Source organism: Podarcis vaucheri (assembly GCF_965113315.1).
Source record: "Podarcis vaucheri genome assembly, chromosome: 3".
Lineage (NCBI taxonomy): Eukaryota > Metazoa > Chordata > Lepidosauria > Squamata > Lacertidae > Podarcis > Podarcis vaucheri.
The window spans coordinates 73,997,110-74,015,252 of NC_138761.1; the positions used below are offsets into that span (position 1 = coordinate 73,997,110).

General features: G+C 41.7%; 1 protein-coding gene across 2 annotated transcripts in view; it reads right to left on the bottom strand.

Moving 5' to 3' along the window:
- Positions 1-3,661: 3,661 nt before the first annotated feature.
- The window catches only part of GPR6 (G protein-coupled receptor 6), a 34,332-nt gene continuing 19,850 nt past the window's right edge, over positions 3,662-18,143 (bottom strand). Inside the window, exons 2-3 of one of the 2 annotated variants that reach the window (XM_082216828.1) lie at positions 13,571-13,803; positions 3,662-5,118 (exon numbers count right to left, since the gene is read on the bottom strand). In XM_082216828.1, coding sequence (XP_082072954.1) covers positions 4,111-5,094 — 984 coding nt within the window. In that variant the 5' untranslated portion in view covers positions 5,095-5,118; positions 13,571-13,803 and the 3' untranslated portion in view covers positions 3,662-4,110. Of the gene's footprint in view, positions 5,119-5,629; positions 6,183-13,570; positions 13,804-18,143 lie in introns of those variants that run through there. The other variant, XM_082216827.1, reaches the window with a different exon arrangement.

The following is an 18,143-nucleotide window of genomic DNA, read 5'->3' on the forward strand; positions in this document are numbered from 1 at the left end:
ATTAATATTAAAAACAATCCTACTATAAATGATCGATCAGATTATTCAATGCACCAGTAAGTAACTTGTGTTAACAAGACAGCCCTCCAACAATGCAGAATCTTGCACGTGCTTCAATGTGTAGACTGGTCTATTCACTTCAAAGAAGAGGATTCACTAATCTGGGAATTTCCAGGTTCAAAATGGCAGGCACATTCCAACTTCAAATGGTTAGGCACATGCAGTGCCCTCTGACATGACTTTCCCTCAAAGTGAGTAGGGTATTTCCCCACATTTCCCCTGATAGGCTTAAGCGCCTGTCTCCTGCTTTCCAAATCCATGCCTTATGGAGTGAGCAACTGGAGGCTGTTGCTGTTGTGTGTGTGTGTGCCCCTGTTGTATGTCCTGTGCCTTCCTTCAGCTGCCCTACAAAATAAACTTTCTAAACGAGTCTTGAACACTTGTCCCAGGAGGTGTGTGTGTAATATTTGTAGGTATCCTGCCTAAAGAGCTAGGTGAGCGCTGTGGTGTGTCTTCTTGCTTCCCTTGTGCTTATAAAACTGTGGTTGTGAGCAGTATAAATGAATTTGTATCTTTGCTTTGGGGATGGCGGGAGCAGAGACTGAGTTCATGGGGATGCTGTGGTATTGTATTATTTCCATGGGTGGGGGGTGGTGGAGGTGGGATGCAGGGGTGTGTTGGGTGAGGGTCCCCATCATCATGGGTTCACTGGCTCCCTCTATGTGTAGAACATGTATTGTCAGGTATTGGCAGAATTCCCATGATTGCTGATAACATGTCTGCCAATTTTTTTTTTTTCTGCTTATATATATTTCTTGTCCCCTCCTTGGATATGGTAGCAATTCTGCCAATGTAGCAGCGGCATATAGTGTATCTGGTCCCAAAGCAATATGAGTAAAGGATTGTTCTGCCCATGTTTTCACACCTTAACATTCAATAAACATTTGCATGCATTGTAAAAAAATGCACAACTTTACAATATCACAAAAGATTGTGTGAAATGAATTAGATGTCAATCAGTGGAACTATTGCCTCTTGTTTATGTACAGCTTATTCCTTATTCAGTAAATGCTGGTGTACTGTAAATTCATTGTATTTTGGTAATGGTGGAGCAGGATTATATAAGTAGCAACTAAAGACATTGCTCACATATCATTAGCACAGCTTGATGCTCAAATAGCCAAAAATTTACAAAAGATTGTTGTCTATCTGATGTTATATATACTACGTAGGTACAGTGTAAGCAGTATTATTCCTTGAAACTAGTTGGCACTGTTTATACATGCTTCATCCTTTGATGACCACATGCCAGATGATGGCTTTGTTGTATGGAAACAGCCTTCCCAGATCAAACACAAGCAGAGGTTTCATGTCACCTCAAATGCAATACTTTCCAGTAAAAGTAGTTCACACTGCAAGTTATCGAGTTGAACAGTAAAGTGATGGGAGATCATGTGGCATGCATGCCTGTGTGAAATAGCCTTTCATTTCCTCATTTTGATAATTATGGATCACCTAACTAGGTCTTTACATCTAAATACCTGATGTTTGGCATTCTATAGTTGTTTGATACTTAATCAATGGACTAAATTTGTATTTCAAGCATATTTTTGTGTAGTATTTCTTGGTCTATACTTAAATAAGTGGGAGGAGTGAGAGATGTAGGGATCACCTGATCCAAAAGATTTGGTCTTTACAGTCTTTGTTGCCAAATGATGTTGTGTAGCTGCTGCAGATATTAAAACTAACATATACATTCTACTCACAATATACTCATTTGCTCCAGTTTAGGGAACTGCCAACACAACCAAACTCTCTAAGAGCCTGTCCTTCTACTTAACTAGTGCTAGCAGAGCAATACTTCTGCTGATTTGTTCAGCAACTTGGGGGAAGGGAAGGGGTAACTACTAGATCGGGCTTCCTCAACCTCGGCCCTCCAGATGTTTTTGAGACTACAATTCCCATCATCCCTGACCACTGGTCCTGCTAGCTAGGGATCATGGGAGTTGTAGGCAAAAAACATCTGGAGGGCCGAGGTTGAGGAAGCCTGTACTATATTCATACTCTCTCTCCCCACACCCAATCCATGTCTCAACAAGTGAATGGCATCGCATGAATTTCATAATTTTCGTGGCAAAACTGTGTCACCATCCCTTAAAAAAACTACAGGAGTCTGAATGCTGCAGCTATTGAATCCAGGGTCCTCCCTGCCCCCCCCAATAATCCATACAAGTCATAGGTTGTAGAGCTGCATATTGCCCTCTCATGTCATGTGTCTGCTTAATTTCATGCAGATGGCAAGGAAGTGAAAAACAGCACGAAAGAGTTGGAAGAGAGAAAATAAGCAATCCTGCCAAACTTTGGCCCCTTTTACTTTTGTCTCAGTCACACTCACTACCAGTATGCAGCCTGACAAATTACCCAATGAAATGCAGCCCTCACCCAAGAGAAAAAAGTGGGTCTATTCTTGCTGTCAGAGGAACTATTTCCCATGCATATATTGCTTTCACTGGATTGGAGCAATTACTCTCAGTTCCCAGATTTTGTTAATGTTTATGTTTTCCTCATTTTAATGTTACTGGATCAAAGTGTTCATGCAGATGCAAATGCCAGATGATTTGGTCTAAACTATAGGTTGTTTCTTTCTTTAAAAAGATTGCATCTGGATTAAAATACTTTAAAGAATTTATGACCTAGGAAAAAAATATGGAATCTGCTTTCTAGAACTTATTAGAGATGTTTTAGATAGCTGCAGTTTTTAAATTCAAACAGAAGTGATAATAAATAATCATTTGACTCTAGTTAAGTAGGAACTCTCCCAAGGATACTTTGAATCTAGACGTATACTGCAATACACCATGGTTTCAAAGTATTGGTTTATTTATTCATTTTGATTCAGCTGTGCAAGTCCTTCCAAGCTAAGATGTAATTCTCACCTGCTGCTTCTGGAAAAAAATGACTTATTATAAGTGAATGGGTTATATCACAATGTGGCCTAATGCACACAGCCAGCAAGCTGTGCATAAGTCCCCCTGAAGAATTGGTCAGACAAAGACAGACAAAAAGAGGCACCTAGGGCCTGTGGATTGTCACAGAAATCAATTTATTATGAGCTTGCGCAGGTGTGTCAGGAAGGAAACATGGACCAAATCTAAACTAAGCCACAAAGGAGGTCAAATGGGAAAATATAGAAATTTTCTCCGATGCTACCCCTCCCCCCCCAATGAATGGAAATTAATTGGAACTCTTGAAGATTTCAATGACACTCATATATAATAATTTCCCTGTGAGCTGCAACCATCATTTGAGAATCAGAATAACTCTTTGATCTTGCTTCCTCTCTTGAAACAATTTTATTTGATAGTCTCATATCTTACCTAAGAATAGTGATGAGGCCTTTTAAAGACTTAGAGGAATTAATATTATACACATGCTTGATTAGCTTTATCTCTACAGAAAATAAAATTACTACTGAATAGAAACAAAATAAACAAAACAGTATATTTGAGAAACTTGTTTTATGATGTGGTTCCTCTGCATAACTAAACTAATTTCATATGGGTGGATAAACCCAATTCATATTTTCAAGTAAATAAAGGTGAGGCATCATGAAAGGTTTTTCAGGCTCTTAGAGGCTATTAAATCTGCTCAACACACAAAATAAAAATATGTAATGAATTGTTTTATTTGTGTACAAAATGTCATAATTTGTCAATACTGTGCAGCAAAATATATTATCACTCACATCCCAAAATAATCAGACAATATTTTACTTCTCTCTCTTTCTTTTTGCCCTTTAAAAATGGCAATACTGTTTTGGCAGTTCAGCAGCTAAAAATAAAGTGCTATAATTACGTAGTCTTGGAATGCCTCCACTTTACAAATGTGATGCACAATCTTGTATACAACCACACTGTTGTCCCCCCACCCACAACCAGAAGCTTTAGACTTTTCACATTCTCAAGAATACACACACATAAAGTGCTACTGTTTAAACATCTCCCCCCAAAAGACAATTTCACAACATGTATCTGGTTCATACCAGGCACTGTAATTCACAAAAGTCAAAGATTGTCACTTTGTGCAAAACGACACAGAAGGAGAAGTCACTTAGACATCACTGGGGGATCTTGAACGAAAGGACACTTTTGATTGAAAGCAGCCACAAAACAGAACCCACATAGACCTCTGAATTTCTTGGTTTCTGTAGGCATAAATGATAGGATTGATCATGGAATTGTAGGTAGCAGGTAGAAGTGTGGCATAAGTGTACACAGCAGGGTAGCGGGAATCTCCAACTACGCAGTAGATAGCAAAAGGCAACCAACTGGCTCCAAAAGTCCCAAGGATTATAGCAAGTGTTGAGACTCCCTTTTTGGTTGCAACATAGTGAGATGCAGTCAGAAAATGTTGCTGGAGTGCTATCTGGTGTGCATGCCTGCAAACTATTTTGCAGATTTTAATGTACAGGTGCAGCATGAGAATAAAGATGACAAAGAAGGAGGCAGACAGCAAGGTCACATTACTTTTGGTCAAGGGTCTCACAATACTGCACGATGAATAATCTTCTAGGCAATTCCAGCCCAAGACAGGTAGAAGTCCTAAGCAGAGGGAAACCCCCCATGTGATGATCAGCATCATATGAATACAGAGAGCAGTCTTCTCAGAGTAGTAAGTCAGTGCGTTGTACAGGGAAAGGTAGCGATCAACTGTGATGGCTAATAAGCTACTCACAGAGGCAGTAAAAGAGGCAACTAGGAAGCCAACTGTAATAAGGCTGATGGTTTCTGACTGGATCACATACTGGAAAACAAAATTGAGGATCAGGCCAACTCCAGCCAGTAGGTCTGCTGTGGCCAAGCTCCCAATCAGCACAAACATTGGGGTTCTTAGGTTGGGAGTGTAGAATATAATGGCCACAACAATGGCATTTTCACAGGCAATGATGGTCCCAGAAATGCAGAGCATAATATCCCAAGGGTTGATGGTAAAGATGGGGAGCTTGGAGGAGAGCTCCAGAGAAGAATTCTGGTTGCTGGCTTGGATCCAGGGCACAGGGCTCCTGGTTTCATTCAAGGCAATGCTTTCATTCATCTCTGCTGCAGCTAGGTATGCCACCTGCAAGGAGAAGGAGGAGGAAGAAAGGAAGGAAGAAAAGGGGTGTTAAAATAATGCCTTTGCTAAAACAAAAAAAACAAGAGAGAAGGAAACACAGAATAATAGCTAAGTTAAAAGGACAAACTAATAGAAGGCAGAAATCTAACACGAAAGTGAAGGAAACATGTCTAGTCTAAGGCACAAGGAAGTGGGGATCAGCATCCATAGGCGTGAAAGAAGCAACACAAACCCATAGAGCTTGGTGCGCTCAGAGAGCCGCGTTTGCAAAAGCCGACGGGCGCTCTCCGTGGTGCTGAAACTAAAGTTTTCCCTCCCTCTTTGGGAGCGGATCCCAAGGCAGGAGAGCCTCGTTCGCGCAAGCAGGCGACTGGCTCAACCGCATCTCGCCATCGCAGCCTCTTAAGATCCCGCTGGTTTGGCTTTAGCTACGCGCTGCGCTCTCTCTTTGTCCTGCGATTCTCCCGCCACACACACACACAAACACCCCCCCCCCCGCAGCACCCGCTCTTACTCTGCTTCAAGGCTGAGAGATGCTTCTCATGGATGCTGCTTCTGCCGCTGCTCGCCGCCGTCTGCCCCGTCGCGTGGCTGGAGCCGCGTCCCTTCTTTGCCTTTGGCGGGCAGGAGCCGAGGAGGCGGGAGCAGGCGGCTGCCACCCTGCGCGTCTCCGTCCCGAGTGTGAGCCAGAAAGAGCGGGAGCGCTCTCAGGCGGCTCCGAGTCTGACGTAGAAATGACAGAGGCGAGGGCAGGGCCATCAGCCGCCCAAGCGCGCACATGGAGCGCTGGCCCCGGACGAGCCCCCGCCCGCCGAGGGAGGGGGGAAAGCGCGCGCAATTAAACTCGAGGGATGAAAGAGCAACGGGGCTGCGGGGAGGAGGAAGGCACCGCCGAGCAGAGACGCTGAGCGTCTGGCGAGGGCGGAGAAGCGTCCCCGAAAGCAGCGGGGCGGGGGGCGCAGGCGAGCAGATACTCCAGTCGGGCGCGGGAAGGAAGGGGAAGAGCAGCGCCGAAGGGCACGTGGACTGGGCAGGAGAGGGGGAGAAGAAGGCGGGAAACGTTGCTGTGGGGGCCAGCAGGACTGAGGGGGAAGAGGGGAGAAAAGGGGCTCGTGGGTGGCGAAGATAGCAAGCGCTCAGCTGCAAGCGCTCTCCTGCCCTGCTGCCTCAATCCCGAAAGAGGCCGCCCGCTCTGGTTCCTGACCAGGCAACGCGGTCGTTGAGATTCCCCCGCAAGGCGAGGCGCTTCCCACGCCAGTGCGGTCGTGGGGGAGCTGCCGCTCACCTTGGCCCCCTGGAGTGTGAGACACGTGTTTGCAAACACGTGCTGTTGCATCCACACTTTTACATGGAAGGGGTTGCACTCCCTCTGAAGGAACAAGTTAGTAAGTCTAGGAGTGCGACTGGATTTACTCTGTCGCAGCTGTCCCAAGAAGACTCCTCAGCTAGGGGTGCTTAACCCCCACTTCCGGCTGGTCACTGGTTGCCCTTGGGGTTTTTTTTGGACCCTGATAACCTGTGCTCAGTGCTCTAATGACTTTCCATTTGGACGACTGCAATGTGCTTAACATGGGGCTACCCTTAGAAGTCAGTATGGAAGCTAACACAAAAATATATCATGGAATTGTGTGAAATACTCAGTCTGAGCCTCAGTTTCCCCATCAGCAAAGTGGAAACAATAGTGACTTTTCTCAGACTGCTATGGGAGGGATGGCAAAAGAGTTCACCAAGTACTTTGCAAAGTGAATGCACCACATTAAATTTTAAGGAGAAATAGTAGTAGTAGCAGTTAGCAGTTCTTATAGGACTCAGTGGGATATACTAAGCAAGTGCTACCATGCAGCCCAATGCTGTGCACAGGGAAAGGCTTCACCAATTTCTGTGGACCTACCCTCAAATAACTGCATAAAGTCTCAGTCTGAATAACTTAGGCTGTGTACACAATATGACATCTGAAGCATGTTGTTTCCCTCAAGGAATTCTGATCACTGTTGTTTTAAAGGGTTGTTGGGAATTGTAACTCTGTGAGGAGTAAACTACAGTGCCAGTGGCACAAGCTAGCTACTTGGGATGCAAGCCCCATGCTGCTATTTTGGGCAGTGTCGACCCTGCACACGCCTGAGCCACTGTGTCACTCTCAGGAGAGAAGCGAGGCTCGGGCACGGTAAGTGTGCCCTGACCCCGCGGTGTGGCACCCAGCGCTCCCCCCCCCCAGCTATGCCTCTGTGCAGTGCCCAGAATTTTTTTTTTTTGCAAGTAAATTTTTATTCAGAATTTGTAGAAGAAAAAAAAAAGGACAAACAAATACAAAAATAGACATTTTAACATAAATTATTCATCCTATTTTCATGCTATACAAAAAGTAAGCATACAATCATACAAAAAAAATAATATAAGCATTAGGCTCTACTTAGCCTTTGACTTCCCTCCACCCTTTTGGTAAGTATCAAATAAATCCCGGATTGCGTAATTAGTTTATTAAAGTTTATACTTATTAGCTGATAAAGTTTTTCTAATACCGCCAGTTCCTCCTATATATCCGTTCCAATATATTTCCAAAATTTACTCCAATTTTTTTGAAATTTCTGGTCGTCTTGGTCTCGTATTCTGCCTGTTAATCTATCTAGCTCGGCATAGTTAATCATTTTAACCTGCCAGTCACTTACGTTAGGTATATTTTCTGTTTTCCAGTTTTGTGCCAGCATAATTCTTGCGGCTGTGGTGGCATAGAGAAAAATTTTTTTATCTTCATTTTTTATTTCCTTACCCATAATTCCCAGCAAAAAGGCCTCAGGTCTTTTGGGAAAAGTATATTTAAAAACTTTTTTAAGTTCATTATAAATTGCTTCCCAAAAAACCTTCACCTTGTTGCATTGCCACCACATATGGTAGAGGTCTCCCTCCACTTCACCACATTTCCAGCATGTCTTATTTTCTGATCTATAGATTTTAGCTAATTTTGCCGGCGTGAGATACCATCTATAGAGCATTTTCCAGACATTTTCTCTCAAACTCGTACAGGCCGTAAATTTAATATCTCTATTCCACAATTTCAACCACTTTTCAAACTCGATGTTATAGCCGAAGTCAATTGCCCATTTAATCATTGCCTCTTTGACTTCCTCGTCTTTTGTATGCCATTCCAGTAATATGTTGTATAATTTAGACAATGTTTTGTTTTTACCTTCTATTATTTCTATATTGAATTTTGATTTCTTGTCCTCAAAGCCCATTTTTCTTTTATCTTGCTTTAACATATCATTCACCTGATGATACTGTAACCAACCGGTGAATTGATCCTTTATTTCCTCATAAGGTTTAAGTTTAAGCCCTTGTTCTGATTTTCTTACCAAATCTTCGTAAGTGGCTGTCTTCTCTTCCATGTTGGTTTTTTTTTTTGTTAAGACCTCTACCGGTGAGATCCACCATGGTGTTTTTCTTTCAAGAAGGTTCTTATTTCTTTCCCAGACCTGATATATTGGTCCCCTGAAAATATGATTTAAGAAAGCCCTGTGGACTTTCACCTTCTCATACCAGAGATATGCGTGCCACCCGTACCAATTATTGAAACCTTCTAAATCCAACAGGTCTCTGTTCTCCAGTTTTATCCAATCTTTTAGCCAAAGTAGGCACGCTGCTTCATAATATAAACTCAAATCTGGGAGAGCAAAACCTCCTCTTTCCTTTTTATCAGTTAATATTTTCATTTTAATCCTTGGTCTTTTCCCCTGCCAGATGAATTTCATCAGGGTTCTCTGCCATTCTTTACATTGTTTTAAACCTTTAATAACTGGAAGAGTTTGAAATAGGAACAACATTCTCGGCAAAACATTCATTTTAACCACTGCTATCCTTCCTAAAAAGGAAAATTTCATCCTCTCCCATATTTCCAGATCTTTCTTTATTTTTTTCCATGTAACTTCATAATTATCTTTATATAGGTTTATGTTTTTTGCCGTGATCCACACTCCCAAATATTTCACTTTTTTCACCACCATGATTTCCACTTTTTGTTCTAGATCTTTCGTTTCTTCCTTAGTTAGATTTTTAACCAGCATTTTAGTTTTATTCTTATTTACCTTAAAACCTGCCACCTCTCCAAATTCCTCAATTTTTTGTAATGCTTCTTTTACACTATCTTGTGGATCTTCCAAAGTCAGAACAATATCGTCGGCGAAGGCTTTAATTTTAAATTCCTTCTTTCCTACTCTAATTCCTTTCACTTCTGTTGCCTCCCTCAGTCTCTTATTAAGTACTTCCAAAATTATAATAAATAATAAGGGGGACAGGGGGCAACCTTGTCTGGTCCCTTTATAAATGTTAAAATATTCTGTTGTATTATTATTTATCACCAGCTTTGCTTTCTGTTCTTTGTATATTGCTTCTATGCCTCTTCTAAATTTTTCACCAATTCCCATCCTCTCCAAAACCTTCTTTAGGAAGTTCCAGGAAACATTGTCAAATGCCTTTTCGGCGTCTATGAAAACCAGTGCAGCTTTTCTGTCTATTTTCATGTCCAAATATTCAATAATGTCAATCAAATTCCTTACATTATCCCGTAATTGTCTCCCTGGGAGAAATCCTGTTTGGTCACCATGGATTTTATTAATCAAGACCTTCTTTAATCTTTCCGCCATTATATCTGCAAATAGCTTATAATCATTATTTAATAATGAGATTGGCCTATAGTTCTTTACTTCCATAGTGTCCACCTCTTTTTTAGGAATCAAGGTAACATAGGCTTCCTTCCAGGTATCAGGTATCTTTCCTTCTCTCAATATATTGTTCATAACCTCTCCCAGCACTGGTGATATTTGGTTAATTAATATTTTATAATATTTGGCTGGAAGACCGTCCGGTCCCGAGTGCCCAGAATTTTTTGAGGAAAAGAATGTGCTTCAGTTGTGCTTTAAAGGTTTAGTGTGTATGCAGCCTTAGCAACTAAAGATCAGAATGCTCTAATGCAACCTTCTTAAAAACTGCACTGAGAACAAAGAAGACTGAGGAGAAGATAAGGTATTAGAAAACAGGTTGAGAAAGTTGCCTTAAATCAGAACTGGAAGGAGAAGATGTAGCACAGTAAAGGTTCTTTTCCCACCACCACTGCCCATCTATTTCACTGAACAAAAACAAAACTATAGTCTATGTCAAGACAAAGAGGAAAATTAGCATCTGCTAATGATATACACTAAATGAAGTTTCCTTATACTGTACTAAATCAGATCACTGGTCAATCTAGCTCGCTCTTGTCTGCACTGACTGACAGCAACTCTCCACTGTTTCAGGCAGGGTTCTCTCGAAGTCCTACCTGGAGATGTTGAAAATTAAACCTGCACCTTTCTGCATGCAAAGCATTTGCTACAGCACTACACCATGATCCTTCCCATACTATCAGAATAATATTTGAAGCTTTGGACCATGTGGGGAAAATCCATACTGCAGCTCAACCCCAGGCTGGCATTGCCTTTTAGGAAACTGGACTAATGCTAATTGAAGGAGGAGCCTATGTATGGCCCTAGAGCTTCTCATATTGCCTTGTTGAGGTAGGAAGGAATGGCACTTCAGCGACTGCCAGGCCATCAGTACAAAGTGAGAACCCAGCCTAAGGAGAGAAGACACCTGCAAAGTGGTAAGGAAAGCCACTTTCCCTATTTCTTCTTTAGGTTTTTTTTTATACATGTAGGTGGAACATTTTGCTGCTGTCAGTCTGAGTTTGATTCATAAGTATCTCAGTGTTCCCTGAATTTAATTTAATTTTTTTACCACAGCCTGAGTCCTGTAAACACCAGTTTAGAAGATATACTAGCAGTTCGGCAACAGAACACATGATACTTCTCTAGATGAATACATGTTAATCACAATGTTGGAAGTAGTTTGGGACGCGGGTGGCACTGTGGCCTAAGACTTGCCGATCAGAAGGTCGGCAGTTCGAATCCCCGTGATGGGGTGAGCCCCTGTTGCTCAGTCCCTGCTCCTGCCAACCTAGCAGTTTGAAAGCACATCAAGTGCAAGCCTTGCAAGTTGCTGCAAAAGAAGGCTGGTGAACAACATCACGAGTGTTTCGAGAAACAAATTGAAACTCTCAATTTTGTTACTTTTACTATTGCCAGGCGCTGTGGGTTAAACTACAGAGCCTAGGACTTGCTGATCAGAAGGTTGGCGGTTCCAATCCCCGCGATGGGGTGAGCTCCAGTCGTTCGGTCCCTGCTCCTGCCAACCTAGCAGTTCGAAAGCAAATCAAGTGCAAGTAGATAAATAGGTACCTCCGGCAGGAAGGTAAATGGCATTTCCGTGCGCTGCTCTGGTTCACCAGAAGCGGCTTAGTCATGCTGGCCACAAGACCCGGAAGCTCCCTTGGCCAATAAAGCGAGATGAGCGCCGCAACCACAGAGTCAGTCATGACTGGACCTAATGGACAGGGGTCCTTTACCTTTAGGAAGTAGTTATTCAAGCAAAATAATTTTTTCATACTATTTTAATAATCTGTACACACTCATCAGACAACACAAGAATCAATTTTATGTTGCAGTGGGTGTTGATTGCTACAACAGGTTTCTTAAATAGAACATAATGGCCAGTCATGGCTAGTACTATTGGTAGTATCTCATTCACCCAGGGTGAGACTCACAGATTTCCCTGTAGCCCGTGAAGTGGGATAGAACTGTAGGTTTTTGCAGAAGACTAAAAAGAAGGAGCCTTTATGGGTGCTCTAATGCTCTTTTCTCTGAGGGAAACTTGCACTCTTTATAGTTTCACACAGGTATTGCTGTATGCTTGATTAACCCCCCCCCACACACACACACTGTACATTTGTAAAGATATAGAACATCATAAGACACACACAACTGTTTTCTCCTCACAAAGAAACTAACCCTGTAGAAGGCCTTTGGGATTCCCTATTACTGAGAAGAGTGAGGAACTATACAGTAAAACATCTATTAAATCTTTGGAAACCCTTGATACAAGAGTCATAGGCTGCAGTCCTATACACACTTACCTAGCAGTAAACCCCATGGAACTTCATGGGACTTAGTCCTGGTGTACAGAATTGTACTGTTAGGGAATGCTTTCATTACCCGTTTCATTGTAAAAGAAAAGGGGCAATAAATCCTTCAGGTTTGCAAATATATATTTATTGGGCTCAGTGTATTTCAAATATCTTCTTCAGATGCATGATCAGTTTGAGACAGTTTTTTTTGGGAAATATGCACAGAGGCTGAAGTCTCAAGTTCATCCTAAGCATGCTCCTGAAAAAAAATATTCAAAGCACACTGCACGCGGGGGGGGGGGCTTCCTCTCTTCCTGTCTTCAAGTTTGGTGTCCTCCTGATATTCTTTATTTGAAAACACTGTTTCTTCAACATCATTCACTATGCTGTACTCAGATAGTATGACGTTCAAAACTAACTGGAATAATGCAGCTGCTGCTACTACATGTGATCAAGATTAAAAACCACACATAGCTATGAAATCAATGCCTTAAAGACACATTCCAGCTTTGATTATCTCCCGTTTGGGAGAGGATAATTAGATAACAGCAATTAAAGTGAAAATCTTTGCACTTCTTGATGATTCCCCATGAGAAACATATGAAACAACCTTCATTCTTCAAAGGCAGAAGAGATCCCAACTCCAGCTGTCATTAGTAATATTACATTATTAACATCTTCACAACGTTTGGTATGAATCTAATGGTTGTGACTGAAATAACTGGTGGATGTTATATGTTATATGGCATAAAGAATCAGTCCACAATCAACTGAGATTTTTATCTTTTATCCCACTTTATATCTTAATCAGCTAACTATTCCTGCTAGTGGTAGCTGGCACAAGGACTTCCACTAAGACATCAAGGCTTTCCACACCTCTCCTCTCCCCATGCACCCCCTGAAATTGGCTTGGGAGTGTGTATGCATGTTGAGGCTCATTCTGTCCTGCAAGCTGAAAAGCTTGCACAGATGGAATAACTGCCACAGCACAACATTGAATTCCTACCTCCGTTTTGGAATGAATATCCAATACAAATTATTCATGCCTCTTATCAAGGTGTGTGTACAAGAGAACTCCAGAGGATATATTCCTGAAAAATAATTAGGGTCTCCTGCAAATACCATCTTATCAGGAGGTAAGCAATGCACAATGTAGGAATTGGGCCTGTAGTGCTGTGGCACCTACCATTCGGAATTCCCTGCTGTTGTATATTAGACTGCTGCTCTCTTTTGTCTTTTTGGTACCTACTATATACCTTTCTCCCCCCCCCCCCCGCAACAAGCCTTTTAAATATGTTTTTACTGTTTTATCACTTTTTTGCTGCCCTGTTTACTGTTTTATCACTTTTTTGCAACATTTGAAATCCGGGCAAAATTATACGTTATGACATGAGGATGCCTCCAAAAATTGCACCCTTGTGCTGGATTATCCCTTTCCCCTATATTAACAAGTAGCAAGACATTTACCTGGGTTGTGATGTCAACTTTTGCATTTCTCCATTCTTTTCAGCTGCAGTAAGTGTTGTGCTGTGGGTGGTAGCACATTCAATACTGTGATGTCACATGAGTAAGTGTTGCTTTGCATTAGGAAAGAAACCAACTGGAGGTTTCTGTTTCCATTGACAGCCTTGTATGACCTGTAACATGTAGTTCCTTCCTGAGTTGCCTCCATTTAAAACTGTTACTCCTTGTTCTTTCCTCTGTTAACAGAAAACAAATTAGCGTCATCTTTATAATAGCATCTTACAGGTGTTAGAATGTACCTCCTTGTCCCTATAAAAGACACAGCTCTTTTTCAGGCTTTCAAAACACTTATTGTATTAAAGACTTTTCAGTCTGTCACACTTCCCTGAATCTTTTTCAGATTTTCTATGGCTTTTCTTTAAAAGGTGCAGTAACCCAAGAAAGCTAAGAGTAGGTCAGTCAGGACTCCAGCATTTGCATCCTGAAGTTTGAATATCATGTTCTAATGTATTGTGAAATGGTTTTGGGGGTGGGGGTGGGGGTCACCACCTCTCTTCCTTTCATCTCTGTTTCATTTGCATCCTAAATATACACAGGATTTAATTTGCCTAGTCAAATATATATTCAGCTGAACAAATCTGAAAGACTTGTGCTGCTATCTTAGATATCTCTATTCAGAATAAGCCCCATTGAGTTCAACAGGATCTCCTGCAAGGTAAGTGTGTGTAGATTTGCAGCCTATATTGAGAGTACCATATGCCCCAGAGGTGCACTTAGCCTATTCTAGAACTTGGGACTATAGCTGTTGCAGCATCTACTGTCTGTAATCAATTACAAGCCAAAATCAAGTATGATGATGCTTAGTTGCCTACTAAAGAAGCTTTTGTTTAGGAAGGCTTTCACTAAGTGTAACCCAGTCATTTATAGAAGATCAGTTTTATCTTTGATGAAGTGCTTTTGTTTGTATGGATGGTTTTATTGTTTTAGAGTTTATCAGGTTGATTGTATTGTTCTTAGACCTTGTGTTTCTTTTTTCCTTTTTTGTGTTTCTGAGTTTTATTCTGTGTTTACTCTGTACATTGTTTCAGAGGCTTAATGCCAAGAAGTGGTCTATGGATTTTTAAAATAAATTATAAATAATAATCTTTGAAATCTCTGTCATATTTTCTATCGTAAGAAGTACTAGGAATTCTTTGAGCTTTGATTAATGACCTACTTCCATAATGCTAACAGGCCTAGAAGCCAGTCTAACAATACTCCTGATAAATCATCAAACAAAGTTTATCATTGTAGTTAAAAGGGTTTACACTTGCACTCTTTGCAATTTTCGGAGCACAGTTAACAAACATTACAGCAGTGACAGAGAAAATAGTGCTTTCAGGGATGAAGAAATATTTTTCCCAGACCTCTTTATATATTTATATATTCATATACTGCCTTTCATTCTAAAAAATGAGACATTGAAAATGGCTAACACCCCCATTGAAACAACTAATTAAGAAGAAAGTTAGTATAGAAGCAATATATAATTGCATAATAATTATGCCGTCATACCACTTTTTTGAAGCCTGTTTTCTGCAATTGTCTCTGCTGCTCTTTCGGTAACAATGCTCTTTTTTGTATTTAAATGGGCAAGGGATAAGATCAACAGGTGTTAGATCGCAGCAACAGGCTATAGAGCCCATTGAGAAAGTTTGCGGAAAACATCATCCCATTGAAATCAGTGGGGTTTCAAAATTGTTACCTCTGGGCAAACTAGATATAAGGGAGATGGAAAGTACAAATAGTGATAAGAACTGTGTTAAATATTTTTATGTTAACTTTTCAACAGCCTATCCAACTTAAATATAGTATTTTATTACAGGGAGGGCATTTTTTAAATGTCATTTTTTCTGACATTCAATTAAAACATTTTAAAAAAACTTCAATCCTGCAGTTATTAAATTTGTTAATCACCCTACTAAATTGGTGCTTCCCTAATCACAAAATAATGCTTTCTTCCACTGTATTGATCTGCACTGAAAAATTTAGCATCCTAGTTTTCTTTTTAAAAAATACCAAGCCGTGAAATTGTTTGGTAATTGGTGCTTTGTCATGAGGTTCTGCATTAAACTTGAACAGAGCTCTGTATTTTGAATTGACAATGCCATTGAGAGGATCTGTCTTAAAGAAACACTCTGCCCATCTCTATTCTTATTAGAATGCTTGTCAAGAAACACCAGCATCATAAAATACATACAAAAAGTTTTTAAAAAGAAAAATATGAATATTGAAGCAATTTCATCAGCTTAAAAGCGACTTTGTTAAAGTTGTCATTGGTTTATATCCAGTGTTGCCTTTCTGCTAATGAAGGTGTACCTTCCATTCATCAAAGGGACTTTGATCCAATGTACAGTAGGTTCCCACCGTTGGAAGAGTGGGAGACAGGTTTCACTCATTCCCCCCTTTTCCCTACTGCATCTTGTGGTACTGTACACCACATGCTTAAAAGCATCATCAGGGGGAACCAACTAAAATGGTCTCCTGTTCCATCAGCGAGAGCATTCTGTGAGCAGAACTTATATGATCACTGGATCCAACAAAAAAGTGCTGTTGCTACCAGGGCCGTCTTAAGCATATGTGGTGCCTGGGTGCAAAGATCTGCCTGGTGCTCCCCCCCCCCCCCGTTTGCCCAAAGCTGTTGATCTTTTTTAGGAAAGGTTCCCCAGAGTTGTCGACCTTTTTTTAGGGAGCTGACAGCATGCTTATTTCTGCTCAGGAAAAGAAAACAGGAAACAGGTGCCTGGGGCTGCAAAGAGGAAGGACCATGTGGGGGGAGTGTGGGATTTAAATCCACACTCCCGTGCTTTAAAAAAACAAAAAAAAAACCCTGTAAACATTGCTAATAGAATCCCCTAGCATTGCAGTAGGTTGGACTAGATAACCCTTTGGACCCCTTCCAACTCTACAATTCTATGATCGAAGTCAGACATCTATGATTCTATGCTTCCCCTGCAGCTGCTTCAAAGTTTTTTTTATATAAAAAAACTCGGGAGATCCCATCGCACCTATTCCTGGCTGCTTTCCTGGCTGCCTTCGCTGCCTCCCACTGCGAGAAAGGGGCCACCTCTTCTCCAGGAACCACCCCCTCCCCCAATAGGTGGGGGCAACATGTTTTGGCACATCCCTCATCCTTCTCCCTCACCCCTCTCTCGCCTTCCGGGATCCCTCGCTCCTTCCCCTGGCCGTTTCTGCAGTGGGTGCTTGTGGGGCTTTCTGCCATTCCTTGGAAGAGCAATCACCCCACGGCAAGGGAGAGGGGCAGTGGGAGCATGTGTATACGTTGTCGTCAGGCGGAACGGAAGCAGCCTCCCAGCCTTTAAATGGCATTGCTTGTCATCTGAGCATGCTCCTGTGTGGGCAGGTAAAGTGTGTGTGTGTGTGTGTGTGTGTGTGTGTGTGTGTGTGTCCTTCGGAGGAAAGTGATCCCTGCAGAGGCTTGGGAGGGAAGCTGCGCTCCCACCAGCCATGTGGTTGGCGGGGCGCAGCTGGCGGGCGTGCAGGGAAAGGGGAAGATGCACAGCTCCCCCACTCACTGGGGCGCCCATGAGAGGACAGTGCCCTGGCGCGATGCACCACTAAGCCCTATAGGAAAGATGGTTCTGGTTGCTACAATAACTTATAAGATCTTTACAGCTGCCCTTCATGCAAAGCTTCAGCTCATGCTGACCGCATAGTAAAGACCTATGTGGCTTCATTAGTCCCACTCAGCCCCCACCCATGTGGTGTTCCATTATGGAACATTTATTTACTTATTTGCAGTATTAATATGCTACCCAGTAACTAAAGTGGTTTACAGTGAAGTTAAAAAAGAGTTGTATACGAAAATAAAACCATAAAATCTAATATAGCAAGAGAAGATAACAATTCTAAGACAAAGTTCACAGCAACAACAAAGATTCAGAGTTGGGATGGAAAGATCTGTCAAGTTCATTTCTACCAATTTCTCATTTTTCCACATTGTAGGCACCAGGCAGACATATATGGGGAGGACATTTCATACCTGGGGTGCCACTCACTTGAGAAGGCCCTCTCATCAGTAGCCACTCACCGCAGCCTCCATACAACTGCACCTGATGGGTATTGCACTATAACATTTGCCATGGCTGCAGTGGAGTGTTTATTAAAGTAAACAGGTAAAGTGTGAAAGGCACATAAATGACATATGGATTTGCAGCCAATCAACACTCTAGTGCACCCCTCTCCGTGTTAGGAATGCACACCATCCCTTCACACTTAGCTGTGTAACAGCAGTGTGTCTGTAGCAAACATAGCCACTATATAAAGCATGAAGCAGCTTTTTGAGGTTGCCTTTTTTGAAGCCAATGTGAGCAATAAGATGGGTGCTTTCCCTCAATATTCTATTCTCATTTTTAGGTAGATCCTGTGTGTATGTGTGTGTATCTCTGCATAGAGTTACATCCACACAGTTGGTACATTTTGCTGGTGCACTTCAGGGTATTTTGAACTCTGATGTTTTATCTAGATACCATGGTCAAACTGGGTCTAAGGTTGAGCATCACCAAAAACACACCAA